Below are 16,981 nucleotides of genomic sequence, written 5' to 3' on the forward strand. Positions count from 1 at the left end.
TGGTATTTACCCACAAGAAATACGAGCCATAACATGAATAGATATATGCATACCAATGTTCATAGCAGCACTATTTACAATACCAAAAAGATGGAGACCACCTAAGTGCCCACCAACTGAAGAATGGATGAACAAACTGTTGTACATACACACAATGAAATATTTTGCTACTGTGAAGAACAACAAGGAAACCCTAAGCTAGTCACACAGCATGGAGGAACCTTAAGGACATTATGTTGAGTGAAATTAGTCACAAAAGGAGAAATACTGTACAGGACCACTATTGTAAAAGACTAAGAAAAAGAACCCATACTAAAGGGGGTGTGTGGATTCTTTGCTGGTTACCGGTATGTGGAGGAAGGGTGAGGGGAGGGAGGGGAAGGTGGAACACAGGGTATAGACAAAGGATAGTTTGGGTACTGGGGAGTGGGGACAATACACAAGAAAAGGGGAAGGGAATGGATAAACAAGGCTGATGGAAAAACAATTAGTCAGGTTTTGTATGGGCTACATGGGACAGAGGTAAATAATGATGTATTTTAACCATGGCAATTAAATGAGATATGACAGGATGAATGTAAAGCTAATGTTCTCCCACATAAACCATCACATAATTCCAAAACATTTAAAAAAATAAAAAGACAGAAAGAACATGAGTACCCCATCCCCTTCAAAAAAAAAAAAAGAGAGAGAGAGAGTACCTCTACCAAGTTGTGTATCTTGCAGCCGTCTTCCTGGATTAGCCTGTATTTTTTAGCAAAGGCATCACCCTTGTCCTCCAGAGTAAAGGGGGTCTCCTTCCTGTGCTCCCTCCTGGGAAGAAGCGTGCACTCAGCCCAGGTGCTCATCATTTGCTGGATCACTAGAACGTTGCTCTGAGTCTGTTGAACCCGGTGCTCCAGCTCAGAGGCGCTCATCTTCACCTTCTCAATGTATTCCCAGCAGTCATCCTGCCAGGTGAGTGACGTCGCAGCTTCCTTCAGTTGGTCATCCACAGCTCTCAGTTCATCCACAACCAGTGGGTATTCAACTTCGACAAGGGTCTGCTTCAGCTTATTATACCCTTGCACAAGAAGTTCAAGACTTGCAATGTACTGTGCAAAAGCAAAGAAAACCCCAAAACAGAAAAAAGGACCAAAGCTGTGATAAGCACCAAATACAGTTTTCCGACTTGGTTGTTGATATGTGCTGTCCAGTTGGTTCTGACTCATAGTGACCCTGGCATAGGATTTCTGAGGCTGGTGTGTTTGAACTGCTGACCTTTTGGTTATCAGTCCAGCACTTATCCTACTGTGCCACACCAGGACTCTATGAAGATACCGTATGTCTACATGGCATCCTGGTATGGGCTGTAGGATAAACACTGGCTTGATAGCCAAAAGGTCAGTGGTTCAAACACACCAGGTACTCCTCGGAAATCCTATGCAGTGTCTAAATAAGCAAAACCGACATAACAGTACTTAACAACAACAACATGTTAAGAATTAGAATTTATTCATCAAGCCTAGTGACTAAAAAAACACACACCTTTAAAATAGTACTTCTTTTCTTAAAGATGGCTAAGGCGGAATCCGGTATGTCTGATTTCTTCAACATCTGAAGGTATTTCACTTCCCTCAACACAGCTACTAGCTTTGAAAAGAAAGGCAGGGATATTACATAGTTTATAAATAGAATTCTAATTTAGTACAGGTTTAACTTAAAACACTTAAAAACTTCATCATAACCAAACCAAACCTACTGTCATTCTGACTCATAGCAACATTGTATAGGGTTTAAAGACTGTAAATCATTACAGGAGCAGAAAGCCTCATCTTCCTCTCTCTGAGCCACTGGTGGGTTTCAACTGCCGACCATCCAGCTAGCAGACCAGTGCTTATCCTACATTGCCACCAGTGATCACTAGAGTTAAAATTTTGCAACATAAAGAAGCTTTTTATCCAGATGTTCTTTAAGAGCAAAACTCTGACAATTCATGATGTAGCACAGGTATAAATAACAGAAGAAATAGAAATCACTGACTAGGGCCTTGGTGTGGCACTGTAGGATAACCACTGGACTGCTAACCACAAGGTCGGTTCAAACCCACTAGCTTCTCCATGGAAATCCTATACGGGTTGTTCTGAGTCAAAACCAACTAAATAGAACTTAACAACAACAACATTGGCTATAGTCACAAAGGAAATTTGAGGAAAAGACAGCTACATGCACACTAAAATCTTGGATGGAAGGACATAAGTAGACTTGTGTTTTCTATGCATCATCTGTTCTATTATAATGCTTGTTTTGAAAATACAAATTTGTTCCAGTGTGATTAATGTATTAGGGGACAGTTTGATCATATGTTAAATTTTGTCTGCAAGAAATGTTGGACATACCAAAAACTGTGTCTAACTGAACTGAAAGGCTTAGGAATATGCAAAATGGTCACATGTACACCTCACACATCCACTGTCACCTAGTTCCCCTGAATGTTACCAACCACATCCATTCAAATGACGGCTTTACAAAACTCTGTCTGATTTCAGAGCACCTTTGGTTGAACATGTCACAATAATTTACAAGCTATTCCAACACCCAGTGCCACAAACAAACATCACATCTTTGTCAAGGTCAGATGCCATCTTTATTGTAATACTCATGCATTTTTAATCCATTTAATGTGTTAAACTCTGCACCTGCTTTTATTGTAATTGTTGTAAATGCTGTCTAGTGGGTCTGACTCATAGAAACCGTGTTTAAGGTTTCTGAGGAGTGACTGGTGGATTTGAACTGCTGACCTTGAAGTCAGCAGTCCAGTGCTGATCCTACAGTGCCACACCAGAGCTCCTTTCATTAGGCTCCTGATTTTGCGTATGTCACTGGCAAAATTTGAGTGCTGTGTCCCTAGTCTACCTATTTCCTGTATCTTTCATTAATCAATCATTCCTAAAACACAAAACACAAATCAAAACAACTCACTGCCGTTGATCTGATTCCTGTTTCCAGACAGAATAGAACTTCCCAGGGGGGTTCCTAAAGGAGCTCTGGCAATGTAGTGGTTACAAGTCAGGCTACTAACCTCAAGGTCAGCAGTTTGAAACTACCAGGGTTCCGCAGCAGAAAGATGAGGCTTTCTGCTCCCATAAAGATTTACAGTCTCGGAAACTTTATATAGGGTTTCTATGAGTTGGGGTCAACTCCACGGCATATGAACACCACCACCATAGGGTGTCCAACGCTGTGATTTTTATGGCTGCAAACTGCTACAACTTTCTCTTACAAAGTAGTTGGTAGGTTCAAATCACAGAACTTTTAGTTAGCTGCTGAGAGTTTAACCACTGCAATAACAGGCGCCAATCATTCATAGTGCATTCATTTTCAATACGTGCAATTTTGTATACGCTCTGTTGGAGAAGTATGTTCCTACACCACAGGTCCTAGGGAAAAAGAACCTAAAGATGGTAAGCCAGTTGACTTCAAAAGGTTATTGCTCCATAAATCAACAAGTACATTTTGTGTCTTTATAATACCTTCAAGTCGAATGATCCGAACTAAAAATAAGGAGCCCTGATAGTGTAATGGTTATGAGTTGGGCTGTTAACCTCAAGGTCAGCAGTTCGATACTACCAGTGGTTCCATGGGAAAAAGATGAGGCTTTATGTTCCCATAAAGATTTACAGCCTCAGAAACCCTATACAGGGTCGCTATGGGTTGGAACCAACTCGATGGCACTTAACAACAACAACAACAGCCCCTAAAATATATAAAGATTTTAGTCTCTATAAATTGGTATTATAGAATTAGGAGATAAAGACCACCCTCATTTATTTATTTATGTGTGCTGGGTTTTATAAAATAAAATAATGCTATTTTTTGGTAGCATAGTGGTTACAAATTGGGCTGCAAACCACAAGATCAGCAGTTTGAAACTACCAGCTGTTCCACAGGAGAAAGATGAGGCTTTCTGCTTCCGTAAAGATTTACAGCCTCGGAAACTCTGTACAGGGTCACTGTAAGTTGGAACCGACTCCACGGCACATAACAACAACAACAATTTTTAGTATAAAGATCTCTGGTAGCGTAGTGGGTTCTAAGCTGGGCTGCTAACCACAAAATTAGTAGTTCAAATTCACCAGTCACTCATAAGAGAAAGATGATGTTTTCTGCTACCATAAAGATTACAGCCTCAGAAACTCTATACAGGATCTCTAATGAGTCAGACTACCACTTGTCTGTTAGTTTGTCACACTGTGGTGGTTTGGATGTTGCTGTGAGGCTGGAAGCTATGCCACCAGTATTTTGAATGCCAGCAGGATCATCCCTAGTAGACAGATTTCAACTGAGCTTCCAGAATAAAACAAACTCGGAAGAAGGAGAGGAAGACTACTTTCTAATGTTTGACAGTGAAACACTGTCAAATAGCACCAGCAGATTGAATACTGAATCATGATCAATAGCACCAGAATATTGTCACATATAGTGTTGTAAGGTAATCAAAATGTGACTGGGGAAGAACTGCCTGTTCATAGTAGAGTTGGTCATGTTGATGCAAATGGAGTAGAGCCTTCGGGACCTTTATTTGCTGACGGGATAAAACTCAATGAGGAGAAAGAGCTGCAAACATCCATTAACATTTGAAACATGGAATGTACAAAATCTAGGAAAATTTTAAGTTGTCAAAAATGAAGTGGAATGCATAAACATCGATAACCTAGGCATTAATTGGCTGAAACGGACTGGTGTGACCATTTTTAATCCAAAAATCATGTGATTTGCTATTCCAAGAATGACAAATTGAAGAGGAATAGTGTTGCATTCATCATCAAAAAGAACATTCCAAGATCAATCTTGAAGAATAATGCTGTCTGTGATAGAATAATACCCTTATGCCTACAGGGATAACCAGTAAATACTATTATTCAAATTTACATGCCAACAACTAAAGCCAGTGAGGATGACACTGAAGAATTCTGCCAACTTCTTCAGTTTGAAATTGACTGAACATGGCATCATCAAGATGTATTGATAATTACTGGTGATTGGAATGCAAAGGTTGGAAACAGAGATGAATGATCTGTAGTTGGAAAATATGGACTTGGTGACAGAAACGATGCTGGGGATCCCATGATAGAATTTTGTAAGATCAATGACTACTTCACTGCAAATACCTTTTTCTTTAACAGCATCCAAGATGATTATAAATGTGGACTTTACCAGATGGAATACACAGAACCCAAACTAACTACATCTGTGGCAAGAGATGGTGAGAAAGCTCCATAACATCAGTCAAAATAAGGCCAAGGGCAGACTGTAGAACAGACCAAATACAAGTTCAGGCTGAACCTGAAGATAATTAAAACAAGTCCATGAGAGTCAAAGACAGATGGCTGAAAACTAGAAGAGTTGGGGATGACATTAAGAACATCATACAGGAAGAAAACCAAAGATCTTTAAGAAGACAAGAAGAAAGAAAAGACCAAAAGGAATGTCAGAAAAGACTATGATGTTTTAGCACCTCTGGACTGGTGAGCAGGCAAGTGGAAGAATGAAGAGGTAAAGAGCTGAACAGAAAGTTTCAAAGGACATCTTGAGAAGTATTATAATGAAATGTACAAAGACCTGGAGATAGAAAACCAAAAGGGAAGAACATGCTCAACATTTCTCAATCTAAAAGAACTGAGGAGAAATTTCAAGGCTTGACTTATAATACTGAAGGATTCTTTGGTCAAAATATTGAATGATGCAGAAAGCATCAAAAGAAAATGGAAGGAATACACAGTGCACCAAAAAGTTGATGTTCAACCATTTCAAGAGGTACCATCTAACCAAGAAGCAATGGTACTGAAAGAAAAAGTCCAAGGTGCGCTGAAAGCATTGGCGAGGAATAAGACTACGGGAATTGAAGGAATACAAATTGGCATCTTTCAACGATCTGATACAGCACTGGAGGTACTCTTTCATGTTTGTCAAGAAATTTGGAAGACAGCCATCAGGCCAATTGATTAGGAGAGATCCATATTTGTGCCGATTCCAAAGTGAGGTGGAAGAAGTAAAACCAGAATGCTCCTTAGATGGCAAGATGGCAAGACTTCATCTCTCATACTTTGGACATATTATCATGAGGGACCAGTCCATGGAGAAGGACATCATGCTTGGTAAGTGGAGAGACAGCAAAAAAAAAAAGTGGGAGATCCCCAACAAGATGACTTTGCGCAGTGGCAGCAACAATGGGCTCAAGCTTCTTGATTGAGGGGATGGTGCAGGTCCCTGTGGTTTTTCATGCTGTTGTACTAGAGTCCCTATGGATCGGAACCAACTCAAGGGCATCTAACAACAAAACAAGTAAGTCGGAACTAATTCTGTGACACACCACTAGTCCACCACCACGATTCTTTGTATAGCTCTTAGGGAAATGAGTGAGATAAGGGTTATCAAACCCAGGGAGGCTTACTTTCCCATTTCCTATGCTGTGAATCAGAACTGACTTGATGGCATTTCACAACAATGCATACATTACAAGAGAAAGATGCAGTTTTCTCCTCCCACAAAGATTTAAAGTCTCAAACCCATACAGGATCCTTATGAGTCAGAAACGATTGGACAGCACTTAACAACAACACAGATACATTTACTCTAGGCAATTGTTGGTAAAGATATCTAGGCAATTGTTGGTAAAGATATCATCTTTACCCTATCTAAAAATTCAACCACACGTTTAAGTAATTTTTTTCATAGAAATTTCTAAGTAGATTTTCATCTAGTCTTGCTCTTTTCTGTAGAAGCACATTCACACTAGGTAAATAAATAATAAACCTTACCTTGTGCCTCTTATCTTGCAAGATACCATACTTGGAGATAAGATGTTTAAAATATGTTGGAGAAGGCTTCAAATAGTTTGTGGGAAAATGGAATTAAATGATTATGTAATTTTTCCATGAATTTTTTTTAACTCCCTTAGCACGTGTGCATATATACACACATAAAACATAAATAGATATGTTGTTGGTGTTGTTACGTACTGTTGAGTCGGTTCTGACTCATAGCTACCCTGCATATGGTTTCTGAGGAGCGGCTGGTGGATTTGAATCACAGATTGTGTGGTTAGCAGTCCAGTGCTTATCCTGCAGTACTAGGCCAGAACTCCAAATACATATATTGCTGAGTCAGTTCCAACTTAAAGTTACTCTATATAGGGTTTCCAAGGAGCAATTGGTGGCTTTGAACTGCCAACCTTGGGGTTCAGGCCAACCTTATGTTCGAATGCTTATTGTACAGTGCCACACCATAAAACTGCTAATAAAGTTTCTGTACTTTTATTATAGCAACAAAATTTTATGAAAATAAACAATCAGAAAATACATGAAATTTCTTTTCACTATACTGCTAGCGTAGTGGTTATGAATTGGTCTGCGAGCTACAAGGTCAGCAGTTCAAAACTACCAGCTGTTCCGTGGGAGAAAGATGAGGCTTTCTGCTCCCGTAAAGATCTACAGCCTCAGAAACCCTGTACAGGGTCGCTCTGGGTTGGAACTGACTCGACGGCACTTAACAACAACAACAACATACAAATTATCATGGGATACAAAGATCTGCTTAATAAAGGTAATCGTCATCCTGGACATTTGCTGGTGGAGCTGTACGATCAGCACTGGACTGCTAACCACAAGGTCAGCAGTTTGAACCCACCAGTCACTCCACAGGAGAAAGATAAGACTTCCTGCTCTCATAAAAAGTTACAACCTCGGAAACTCTGTACAAGGCCACTTTGGGCTGGAACCAACTCAAGGACACCTAACAACAAGAATAGCAATATTATTTTTGGTATCAATAATTCTTACTCATTTTATAAAAAATTGTTGTTCTATAACTGATTGGACTTGCTAAAAGGGGAAATAGAATTTTCCCAGGGAAATAGGGTTCTTAAGCCTTTGTAAAGCATGGCTCCTTAGATGGAATCCTGAGCATCACCCAGAACCTTCTGAGTTGGGACATTCCTACTTGAAAAGGCATGCAGACCAACCCAGAACTGATGAGAGAACTGAAGATTCTTATTAAAGAAAGACCTACAGAAAAACAAGCACACTGTTTGGTTGTTTGAGCATCAGGCAAGCTGTTTGCTTGGAGGTATCAAGGAAAGAAAAGCAGAAAAGTTAGCCCCATCAGGGAAAACCCTCTGTTAGCACTGAAACTCAAAGGGCAACTGTGAGCATTATAGTATGCTCACTGGTGATCACCTGGGTCTGCCTGTGAATGGAAAGGGGGGCGGGGGGAATGCAGCAATGAAGACATGGTACTGAGTTTGGCCATGTTCCATTGGCACCCACTGACCTTGAGATAAGAGGGAGAAGAGGAAGGGTTGGCTAGTCTAAAATTTAAGAAGATGTGAGGACTCCTGAGCCATGGTCACTGACTTAGCTGCTGGGTACTAGGACTGAGAGTGAGGCAGCCAGCTGTCCTGAAGTGCAGGGAGGTGTGCGTGAACTCCCAAACTTGTAGCTAATACCCATTTGACCTAGGCTTGGATGACTAGTTGACCAGAACTCAAACCGAGGAAAGAACAAGTGCAAATTGCTAAAATTTGATAAACTAGACTTTTGCCACTGAATACAGTGACTCAAATTCCAGCCGGAACGAAAGGATTCTACATAACAAGGAACAACCTTGTTTCCTCAATATAGTAGGTTGATAGATAGCCAATGTCTAAATTTTTTTAGCCTATCAGAAATGATGGTGGTGGTGTTAAGTGGCATGAAATCAATTCCAATTCATAGCAACCCAGTATAAGGTTTCCAAGAAGCAGCTGGTGAATCTGAACCACCAAACTTGCGGTTCAACCGACCTTGCAGTTCAAATTGACCTTACCCTGCAGTGCCAAGGGGGGATCTGTAAAGCTCTGAAGCAGATGGATTATAAGCTTACATCATTTTTTAAAAATTGTTGTTACTCTTGTTGTTGCACCATCGAGTCAGTTCTGACTAATTGCAACCCTGTACAAGGGTTCCAAGGAATGGCTGGTGAGTGTGAATCGCTGACCTTGAGGTTCAAACAGACCTTGTGGTCTAGTGCTTATCCTACAGCACTACAACAGGACACCAAACCACCTATTACATCAACATATTCAAACTTGCTGTAAGAAAGGATCAAAGAAATTATAACACATCAAAATTTTTGACTGTTTCCATCAGAAGTATTAACAGGATGTCTCTCATTCTATGTATCCTTTGTTGTTGTTAGGTACTGTCAAGGTGGTTCTGACTCATAGCAACCCTGAGTAGGGTTTCAGAGGAGCAACTAGTGGGTTTGAACTACCAACCTTATGGTTTGCAGTCCAGTGCTGATCCTACAGTGCCACACAATGAACTAATTATACCGACATATGTGCTGTGAAACTGAAATGATCTGGTAATAGACTGAAAATTCTATTAATTAGTGCTAAAGGAGCTCTGGCAGTGAGTGGTTACGAATTGGGCTGCGAACCTCAAGGTCTGCAGTTTGAAACTACCAGCTGTTCTGCAGGAGAAAGATGAGGCTTTCTACTCCCGTAAAGATTTACAGCCTCGGAAACCCTGTACAGGGTCACTATGAGACGGAACCGACTCCATGGCACATAACAACAATGACAACAACATTTATTAAGTGTTACACTCCTCAGAAACTCTATACACAGTTGCTATGGGTTGAAACTAACTTGAAGGCACTTAACAACAACGAAAAAACCAAGTGGCAGACACAAAGCTAGAAATGAAATACAAAGATGAAAAGGATATCAACTTGACACTCAAGTAGCTTACTATCTTAGGGAGGATGGGGCCAGCAAATAAATGCTCAGAAGGCAAAATCATAAGCAAAGAGTAGTTAATATAGAATCTGGGGAACAACTTTCTAAAACAAAGACCTATAAGAAGCTATTGACAGTTCTATTTTTCACACATTGATATTTTAAGTTATTGAAAGCAGCAGCAATATGTAGGTGACAAAAATGGCATGTGTCAAACATCTTTAAAAGAATCAAACCCCTACCTTTGGATCAAAGTTGACACTGAGAAGACCATCTGTGGCATTGTATTTAATCAAAGGTTGGTTCAGATTGAACTCACAGATTTCATCCACATCACTTTTCCATTTATCATAGATCCGAGTTTGAAATTGTTCTAGTAAAGTTGTCATTTCAACATAGTTCTGATAAACTAAGGCATCATCAGGACTTTCCAAGAATCTGTAGGAACATGGTTTTTATCCTTTTCTATGTATTATATTTCAGCTTATTTTCAACAATACAATATATAACAGAATATATAAAATATAACATGATAATGTAGTATTAACAGGAAGAGAAACAAAGGTCAAATAATCCTTCTGAATTGGCTTTGTTTTTTAAGAAGTATATAGTTATGAAAAATAATGGAATGCCAATGATTTTACTAAATGCCAAGAACAACAAGTTATACATGCTTACAAGAAGAAACAAAGATCTGCATAATCAAAGGAGTATTCAGTATAGGAGAAACAATAACCAAAAAAAAAAAAAAAATCTATAAACACATTCTGGGGGAAAAAAGGAGACGTGAAAAGAAAAAAGAATCTGGAAGCATATGAAGTTATAAAGATCCTATTAAAAATATTCTAAAACCATTGGAATGAATGCCTTTTAGTGAGCCCATCCAGCGATAGGGCTTCAGTAGGTAATGAGTCTTAAGAAGGAGGGACGGTGGGAGGGAGGGAGGAAACAAGCAAGCAAGGAAGGAAGAAAGAAAAACTGTACCATTAAGAATAATTTTATTATGAAATAAGCCTAACTGCTTACAGATAATGAAGAGATGTAAAGTTTGACCAGAACATCTGAAGTCGTTCAAGAACCTCTTTGGCCCACTTGATGTTGCCTGAGGTAAACGGCATATTCTTGTGAAGACTTACATCTCCATGTTCAATCTGCAAGTGAATGTTTTGGTGAAAAAGTAATCAAAAGAGTGCCTTCTAACCTTGTAGCAATTGTTCATTTTGATACTTTTAATGTAGAAATACATGAAATGCATGTGATAATCAGTTGATTATGAGAAGATTTATAGTCCTGAGTCAGGTTCTCCAGCTTTTTAAGGAATACAATGAAATGAAAACATACAAGTTGTAGCACCTAGTTCTAATCTTCATATATGATCAAATATAATTCTAGTTCATAGTCATTCCCCACAAAAACAAATCATGATCATGGGAGCACATAACATCCTTAAGGCAGCAAAATTATCCTGTACGATACTATAATGTAGATACATGACATTATCAATTTGTCAAAACCCATAGGACTATATAACACATATTGTGAACTCTCCTGTAAACTATGACCTTTACTTAACAGTAACATAACAGTGTTGGTTCATCAGTTGAAACAAATGTACTGCACTAAGGTAGGATGTTAATAGGAGAAAAATATACAAGGGAGATGGATATGGGAGCTCTCTGTACTTTCTATATAATTTTTCTATAAACCTAAAACTTCTCTAAAAAGAAATATTTTTAAAAATTACATTATGGATATACTCAACCTTATCACTTACCTGTTTTGTGTGTTCATTATACAAATTCTTACACGTATCCAACTCTACATTAAACATGTGCACTAGTGTGCTATAATGTGGGCTGAAAATTTCCATGACAACTGGTTTCTCCAGAAAATTCCCAAATACGGTCAAAAGCTATAAAAATCGAAGTTAAAGAAAGGTTAACCACTATCAGTTTTTAATACAAATACTCAGTTCACTCTTCCCACCATTAAATTTCTTCTGTGACTAGATATTAAACAACTGTCTAGAGTCCTAGGAGTATTTGGCAATGCCTCAAAATTTAAAACGTTGTTGTTGTTGGTGGTGTCCCCAAGAGCTTATAACTCACAGCTACTCTGAATAGAGTTTCCAAGACTTTTTAAATCTTTGTAGGAACAGAAAGTCTCATCTTTCTCCAGCCTAGCAGCTGGCGGACTACAAACCACAAGGTCTGTGTAGTCCTGTGCTTATCCAGCAAACCAAATTCTAGTTATAGTTTCTCTTCCTCGGCATAAAGTGAAAGGCATCAGAAATGAATCCCTGTCTGTCAGCAATCCCTGCCCACAGCGTACACTACGTTCTGTTAGACAGCAAGAAACAGTATAGAAAATGCTTTGTGTATGTAATACAGTCTTGTGTTAACTTTACTCAGCCAGGATCCTCAGTGGTTTGGCAGTTGAGATGTAGTTACTTCCCATAACGAGATGTAATGTACTATAGCTCTATGATAAGGTCAGCGATGAGCAGTCAGTCAATCAAAGGGAATCTTCCTCAGGGATGTGGCTCTTTGCAATATTTTGGACATTCAAGTTAGGCTTGTTTGCTCTCTGCTGGGGCTGGATCTTGCATCCGGCTCATCCTCCCACCATCAGTTCTTGGGAGTTGAGCCAGTGACCTGTTCTATTTCCTGCTGATCCTGGGAATCGCCCACAGCCTGCCTTCTTACCTGACAGCCTGCCTGCCGTCTGACCTGCTCATCTTGGTTCATAAGCTCTGCAGCTACATGAGTTAGAAGCCTCCAGCCTGAATTCTGCCCAACTTGGGACTTCCTCATGGCTACAACTGGGTGAGCCATTCCCTTAATACACACCTCTCTTTATAGATACATATATAAGCTTCATTGGCTTTGCTTCTCTAGAGAACCCAGCCTAAGATGTGGCTATAAGAACAGAATCAAGATTTTTGTAATTATTGTCTATGTATATATTCTTTAGATGTAATTGTGCTGCTCCCAGATCCAGAGCCTGTAGGCCATTCCATTAGTAATTATGCCAGAATACCAGTCACAATGTCTATCCTGCCCAGGGCCCCTGATTCCCCCACCCCCCTATACTTCATACAACATGACCCAGAAATCATAACTGACCTTTGGCACAGCAGTGGTCACCTGTCTCAAGGACCACCCCTACACTGGCAGAGAATCCATTTGATGTCAATATCCTGGCTCAAACAAAGGCACTGAGCCAATGAGAGTCTTCAGGAACAGGCTGAACGAATCCACACAGACAGAAATTATGAATGAGCAAGAGTCCTGGCGTAACGCTGTAGGATAAGCACTGCACTGATAACCACAAGGTTGGAGGTTCAAACCCACCAGCCACTCCTTGGAAACCCTGTACAGGCTCGTTATGAGTCAGAACCGACTTGATGGCACTTAACATACACACACATTGTCAAGCGCCTTTATATCAATTCTGACTCATAGTGACCCTGTACAATACATATATTGTCATTGCTATTACATGGTGTCAAGTCACTTCCAACTCATAGAGACCCTGTATAGTATTTCCGAGGAGCAGCTGGTGAGTTTGAAGTGCTGACCTTTCAATTCAAATCAAGCTTGTGGCCCAGTGCTTATCCTACATTTCCAACACCAGGACTCCATGTATATATAAAAGATGTAAGATAAACACTGGACTGAGAAATGAGGTCGGTGGTTTGAGACCACCAGCTGCTCTGTGGGAGAAAGAGAAGGCATTCTGCTCCTGCAAAGACTCAGTCTCAGAAACCCTACACAGGGTCACTATGAGTTGGAACTGACTTGAAGGCACTTAGCAACAACAATATAAAAGCTGTCTCTGGCATTGGCTACCTAAAAATGAGGGGGCTATAAAGGCACAAAGCGATTGGCTTAGAAGCTTGCAAGAGGGAGTTGAGTTTCAGTGTGCAGGGGTAGGTAGAATCCCCACTGAATAGTTTTCATCTTGTCTAGATGGGTTTGGTGAAAGGAAATGGGGTAAGATTGTTGTGTTTCAACAGTGAGTAATTGTTATCATGACTAATTGTGACTGTCCCAACTGTAAAGGTAGGAAGTTTTATAACAAAAATGGGGGAGTTAATCTTCCATTCCAGGAACAGAGGACCCTAGGACTATCAAGGGAGAAGAGCATGAGTGGAATGTGGGACCCTACCCAGAGATGGCACCTGACAACAACAACCCAGAGAAGCAGAGACACCAGAGGTGGAGGCAGAGATGATGACATTGAGAGATAGAGCAGCTGAGGACTCGAGACTCATGGAAAGAGAAAGGCTGTGTACTGGCAACCAGGAGGCAGGCTCGCAAAATGTGTCCTTTGATTGTTTAAATGATTATATATTCCTGAGTGTTTTGTGTACATACCTGTCCCCCCCAAACAAAACAAAACAAAACAAAAACTAACAAAGGAAACAGAAGCAAATATGTTGAATGATGATGCACGTAGGAGATGGTAATCATTGCAATGAGATGATAAGCGTAAAACCGATGTAAACTATCCCTCAATTCACAGTAAAAACTTCTAAAAAAATTCATATTGTTGAAGAAATTGTAAAAAAAAGAAAAACTGTTTCCTCAAAGTAACTAAGTATATCCATGGGAGTTAAAGAGCTGTTTACCAAGGCTTTGCTGTGTGGCTAAGCAAATCACTTTGTTTTTTATCTTATGGAAATAATTCAAAACCAAACCAAACATACTGGATCAAATCAGCTCCAATTCATAGTAGTTCTACGTAGGGGTTCTCTTTAGAGCATGTAACTCTTTATGGGAGAAGATAGCCTCATCTTTCCCCCATGGATTTTTCTGGTGGGTTTAAACAGTCAACCGTGCAGTAAGCAGCCCAATACCTAACTACAGTGTCATCACAAAACCAAAATCCACTGGCATTAAGTCAATTCTGACTCACAGCAATCCTCCATAGGGTTTGTTTTTATTGTTATTAAGTATTGTGGAGTCGGTTCTGACTCGTAACGACCCTGTACAGGGTTTCCGAGGCTATAAATCTTTACAGGAGCAGAAAGCCTCATGTTTCTCCTGCAGAACAGCTGGTATTTTCGAATTGCCCGCCTTGAGGTTAGCAACCCAATTCGTAACCACTACGATACCAGCTATAAATCTTTATAGGAGCAGAAAGCTTCCTCTGTCTCCCACAAAATGACTGATGGTTTCAAACTTCTGATCTTGTGATTAGCGGCCCAACACATAACCCACTATGCTTCAGAATTCCTCAGTGCCACTGTGTTGTTGTTTTTATGTGCCGTGGAGTCGATTCCGACTCATAGCGACCCTGTACAGGGTTTCCGAGGCTGCAAATCTTTATGGGAGCAGAAAGCCTCATCTTTCTTCCACGGAAGAGCTGGCAGTTGCAAAACTGACCTTGCAGTTTGCAGCCCAATTCGTAACCACTACACTACCAGAGCTCCTTTAGGTACCTCCAAATTTTAGTTTCATTTAAAAAAAAAAATTGACTATAAACATTTCCATATGCTATATTCACTTAAGGAAACAGTGACATCGTAAAAAAGAACAGAAACTAAAATATAAATCTAACTATGTCTTTGGGGCCAATTCAACCACATTCTATTGCTAAGTGGACAAATTTACGAAGAGTGTAAGAATATGATGTTACTTTTGTCAAAAAGGAATGTGTACATGTATTAATTCAAATAAATAATACTGGGAGTAGAAAACGTTAATAGCAATTTCTGAGAAGTGGGATTATATGTGATTTTATTTTAAAACAACAGGTAATATTTGAGGGTGATTCAAAAAGTTTGTGTTAAAATGGAATTGAAAAATAATGGACACGTATTAAAATGGATGACAGGGAAGGCAATGAAAAAAACTTTAAAAATACATTTAAAACATTGAATAAATTAATTCAAAAGATAATGGAAGTTTTTCGCAATCTTTTTAAACTCCTTTGTGTTTTCGCTAACATCATGAAGATTTAGTTGAGTTCTTAGAACTCAAAAATAATTTCTTCATGTTAAAACGATTGACTTAGGCTAGAGCACACATCTGCCTTTTCCATTGTCCAACCAACTCATCTAAATTTGAAGGTCAGAAGTGAACAAATACCTACTATAAAGTCTGTGTCTGCTATATTCTCTTGCTCAGTCATTTTGGACAAATTGTGCCATTATTCCTCTTTTGAGGATCACCATGGCACTTGGCACCATGGAGTCCTGGTGTGGCGCTGTGGGCTAATGCATCAGACTGCAAAGTCATTTGAACTGCAACATCAGTGGTTCAAGCTCACCAGCTGCTCCTTGGAAACCCTATACAGGGTTGCTATGGGTTGGAATCAACTCCACGGCACTTAACAACAAACAACAACAACATAGCACTTAGCAACAGCAACAACAGGTGCTAATTTACACTTGCACTTATCCTTTTTGGCAAGAGAGTTTTACATGACACCCCATTTCCCATAGTATAAGGTTTCCCTCTAGACACCCCTATTCCCCATATTAGGAGTCCTGGTGTAGCACTGTAGGTTAAGTACTGGACCACAAGTTTGTTTGAATCACGAGGTCAGTGGTTTAAACTCAGCAGCCACTCCTTAGAAACCCTATACAGGGTTGTTATGAGTCAGAACCAAGTCAACGGCACTTACCAACAACAACAACTTTCCCCGTATTAAGGTTTCCCTTTAAGGGGATTATGCTTTGCATTTATGCAGTTCTTAATACACATGTCCTGCATTACATCGTCTAAAAGTTCCGTGTTGTAACATTTCTGAAATTGGAATCCATTGTGCGTTATAATCAGGAGAAAGATGAGACCTTCTGCTCACACAAAGATTTAAGCTTTGGAAACCCTATACAGGGTTGCTATGAGTCAGAGCTGACTCGATGACACTTAATGACACAACAAAATACATTTTAATAATAATTTGGCAGCTTTTGTTTTTTCCTTACTGACACATAATGTGTTCAGTGATCAATAGTGGCTTATGCCTGATGAAATACAGTAGGTAATCTCCAATTTCTATTAATGACCACTGGCACTTACAACCACCAGTGTATTTGGAACACTGCATGCCCCTGAGTGGGGTGTGGGGGAAATTGCTGAGTTATATGAACATAATCCAAGCATTTGACAAGAATAATATGATGGAGGAGATTGGTGGAAAAGCATCCATATAGCAACAACGCTGAATTTAGAACTTTATATTACGATGTGGGACAACTCACAGATTATG

The 16,981-nt window shown here is 39.7% G+C and overlaps 1 protein-coding gene across 1 annotated transcript in view; it reads right to left on the reverse strand.

Annotated features, from left to right (window-relative positions):
* DNAH11 (dynein, axonemal, heavy chain 11) overlaps positions 1–16,981 on the reverse strand; it is a 436,577-nt gene that overhangs the window by 377,514 nt on the left and 42,082 nt on the right. Inside the window, 5 exon segments of the mRNA XM_006832223.1 lie at positions 702–1,094; positions 1,528–1,632; positions 10,003–10,198; positions 10,787–10,911; positions 11,535–11,672. Of these exon segments, the coding sequence (XP_006832286.1) occupies positions 702–1,094; positions 1,528–1,632; positions 10,003–10,198; positions 10,787–10,911; positions 11,535–11,672 (957 nt within the window).

The sequence above is a fragment of the Chrysochloris asiatica genome, unplaced genomic scaffold, assembly GCF_000296735.1.
Source record: "Chrysochloris asiatica unplaced genomic scaffold, ChrAsi1.0 scaffold00006, whole genome shotgun sequence".
Classification (NCBI taxonomy): Eukaryota; Metazoa; Chordata; class Mammalia; order Afrosoricida; family Chrysochloridae; genus Chrysochloris; species Chrysochloris asiatica.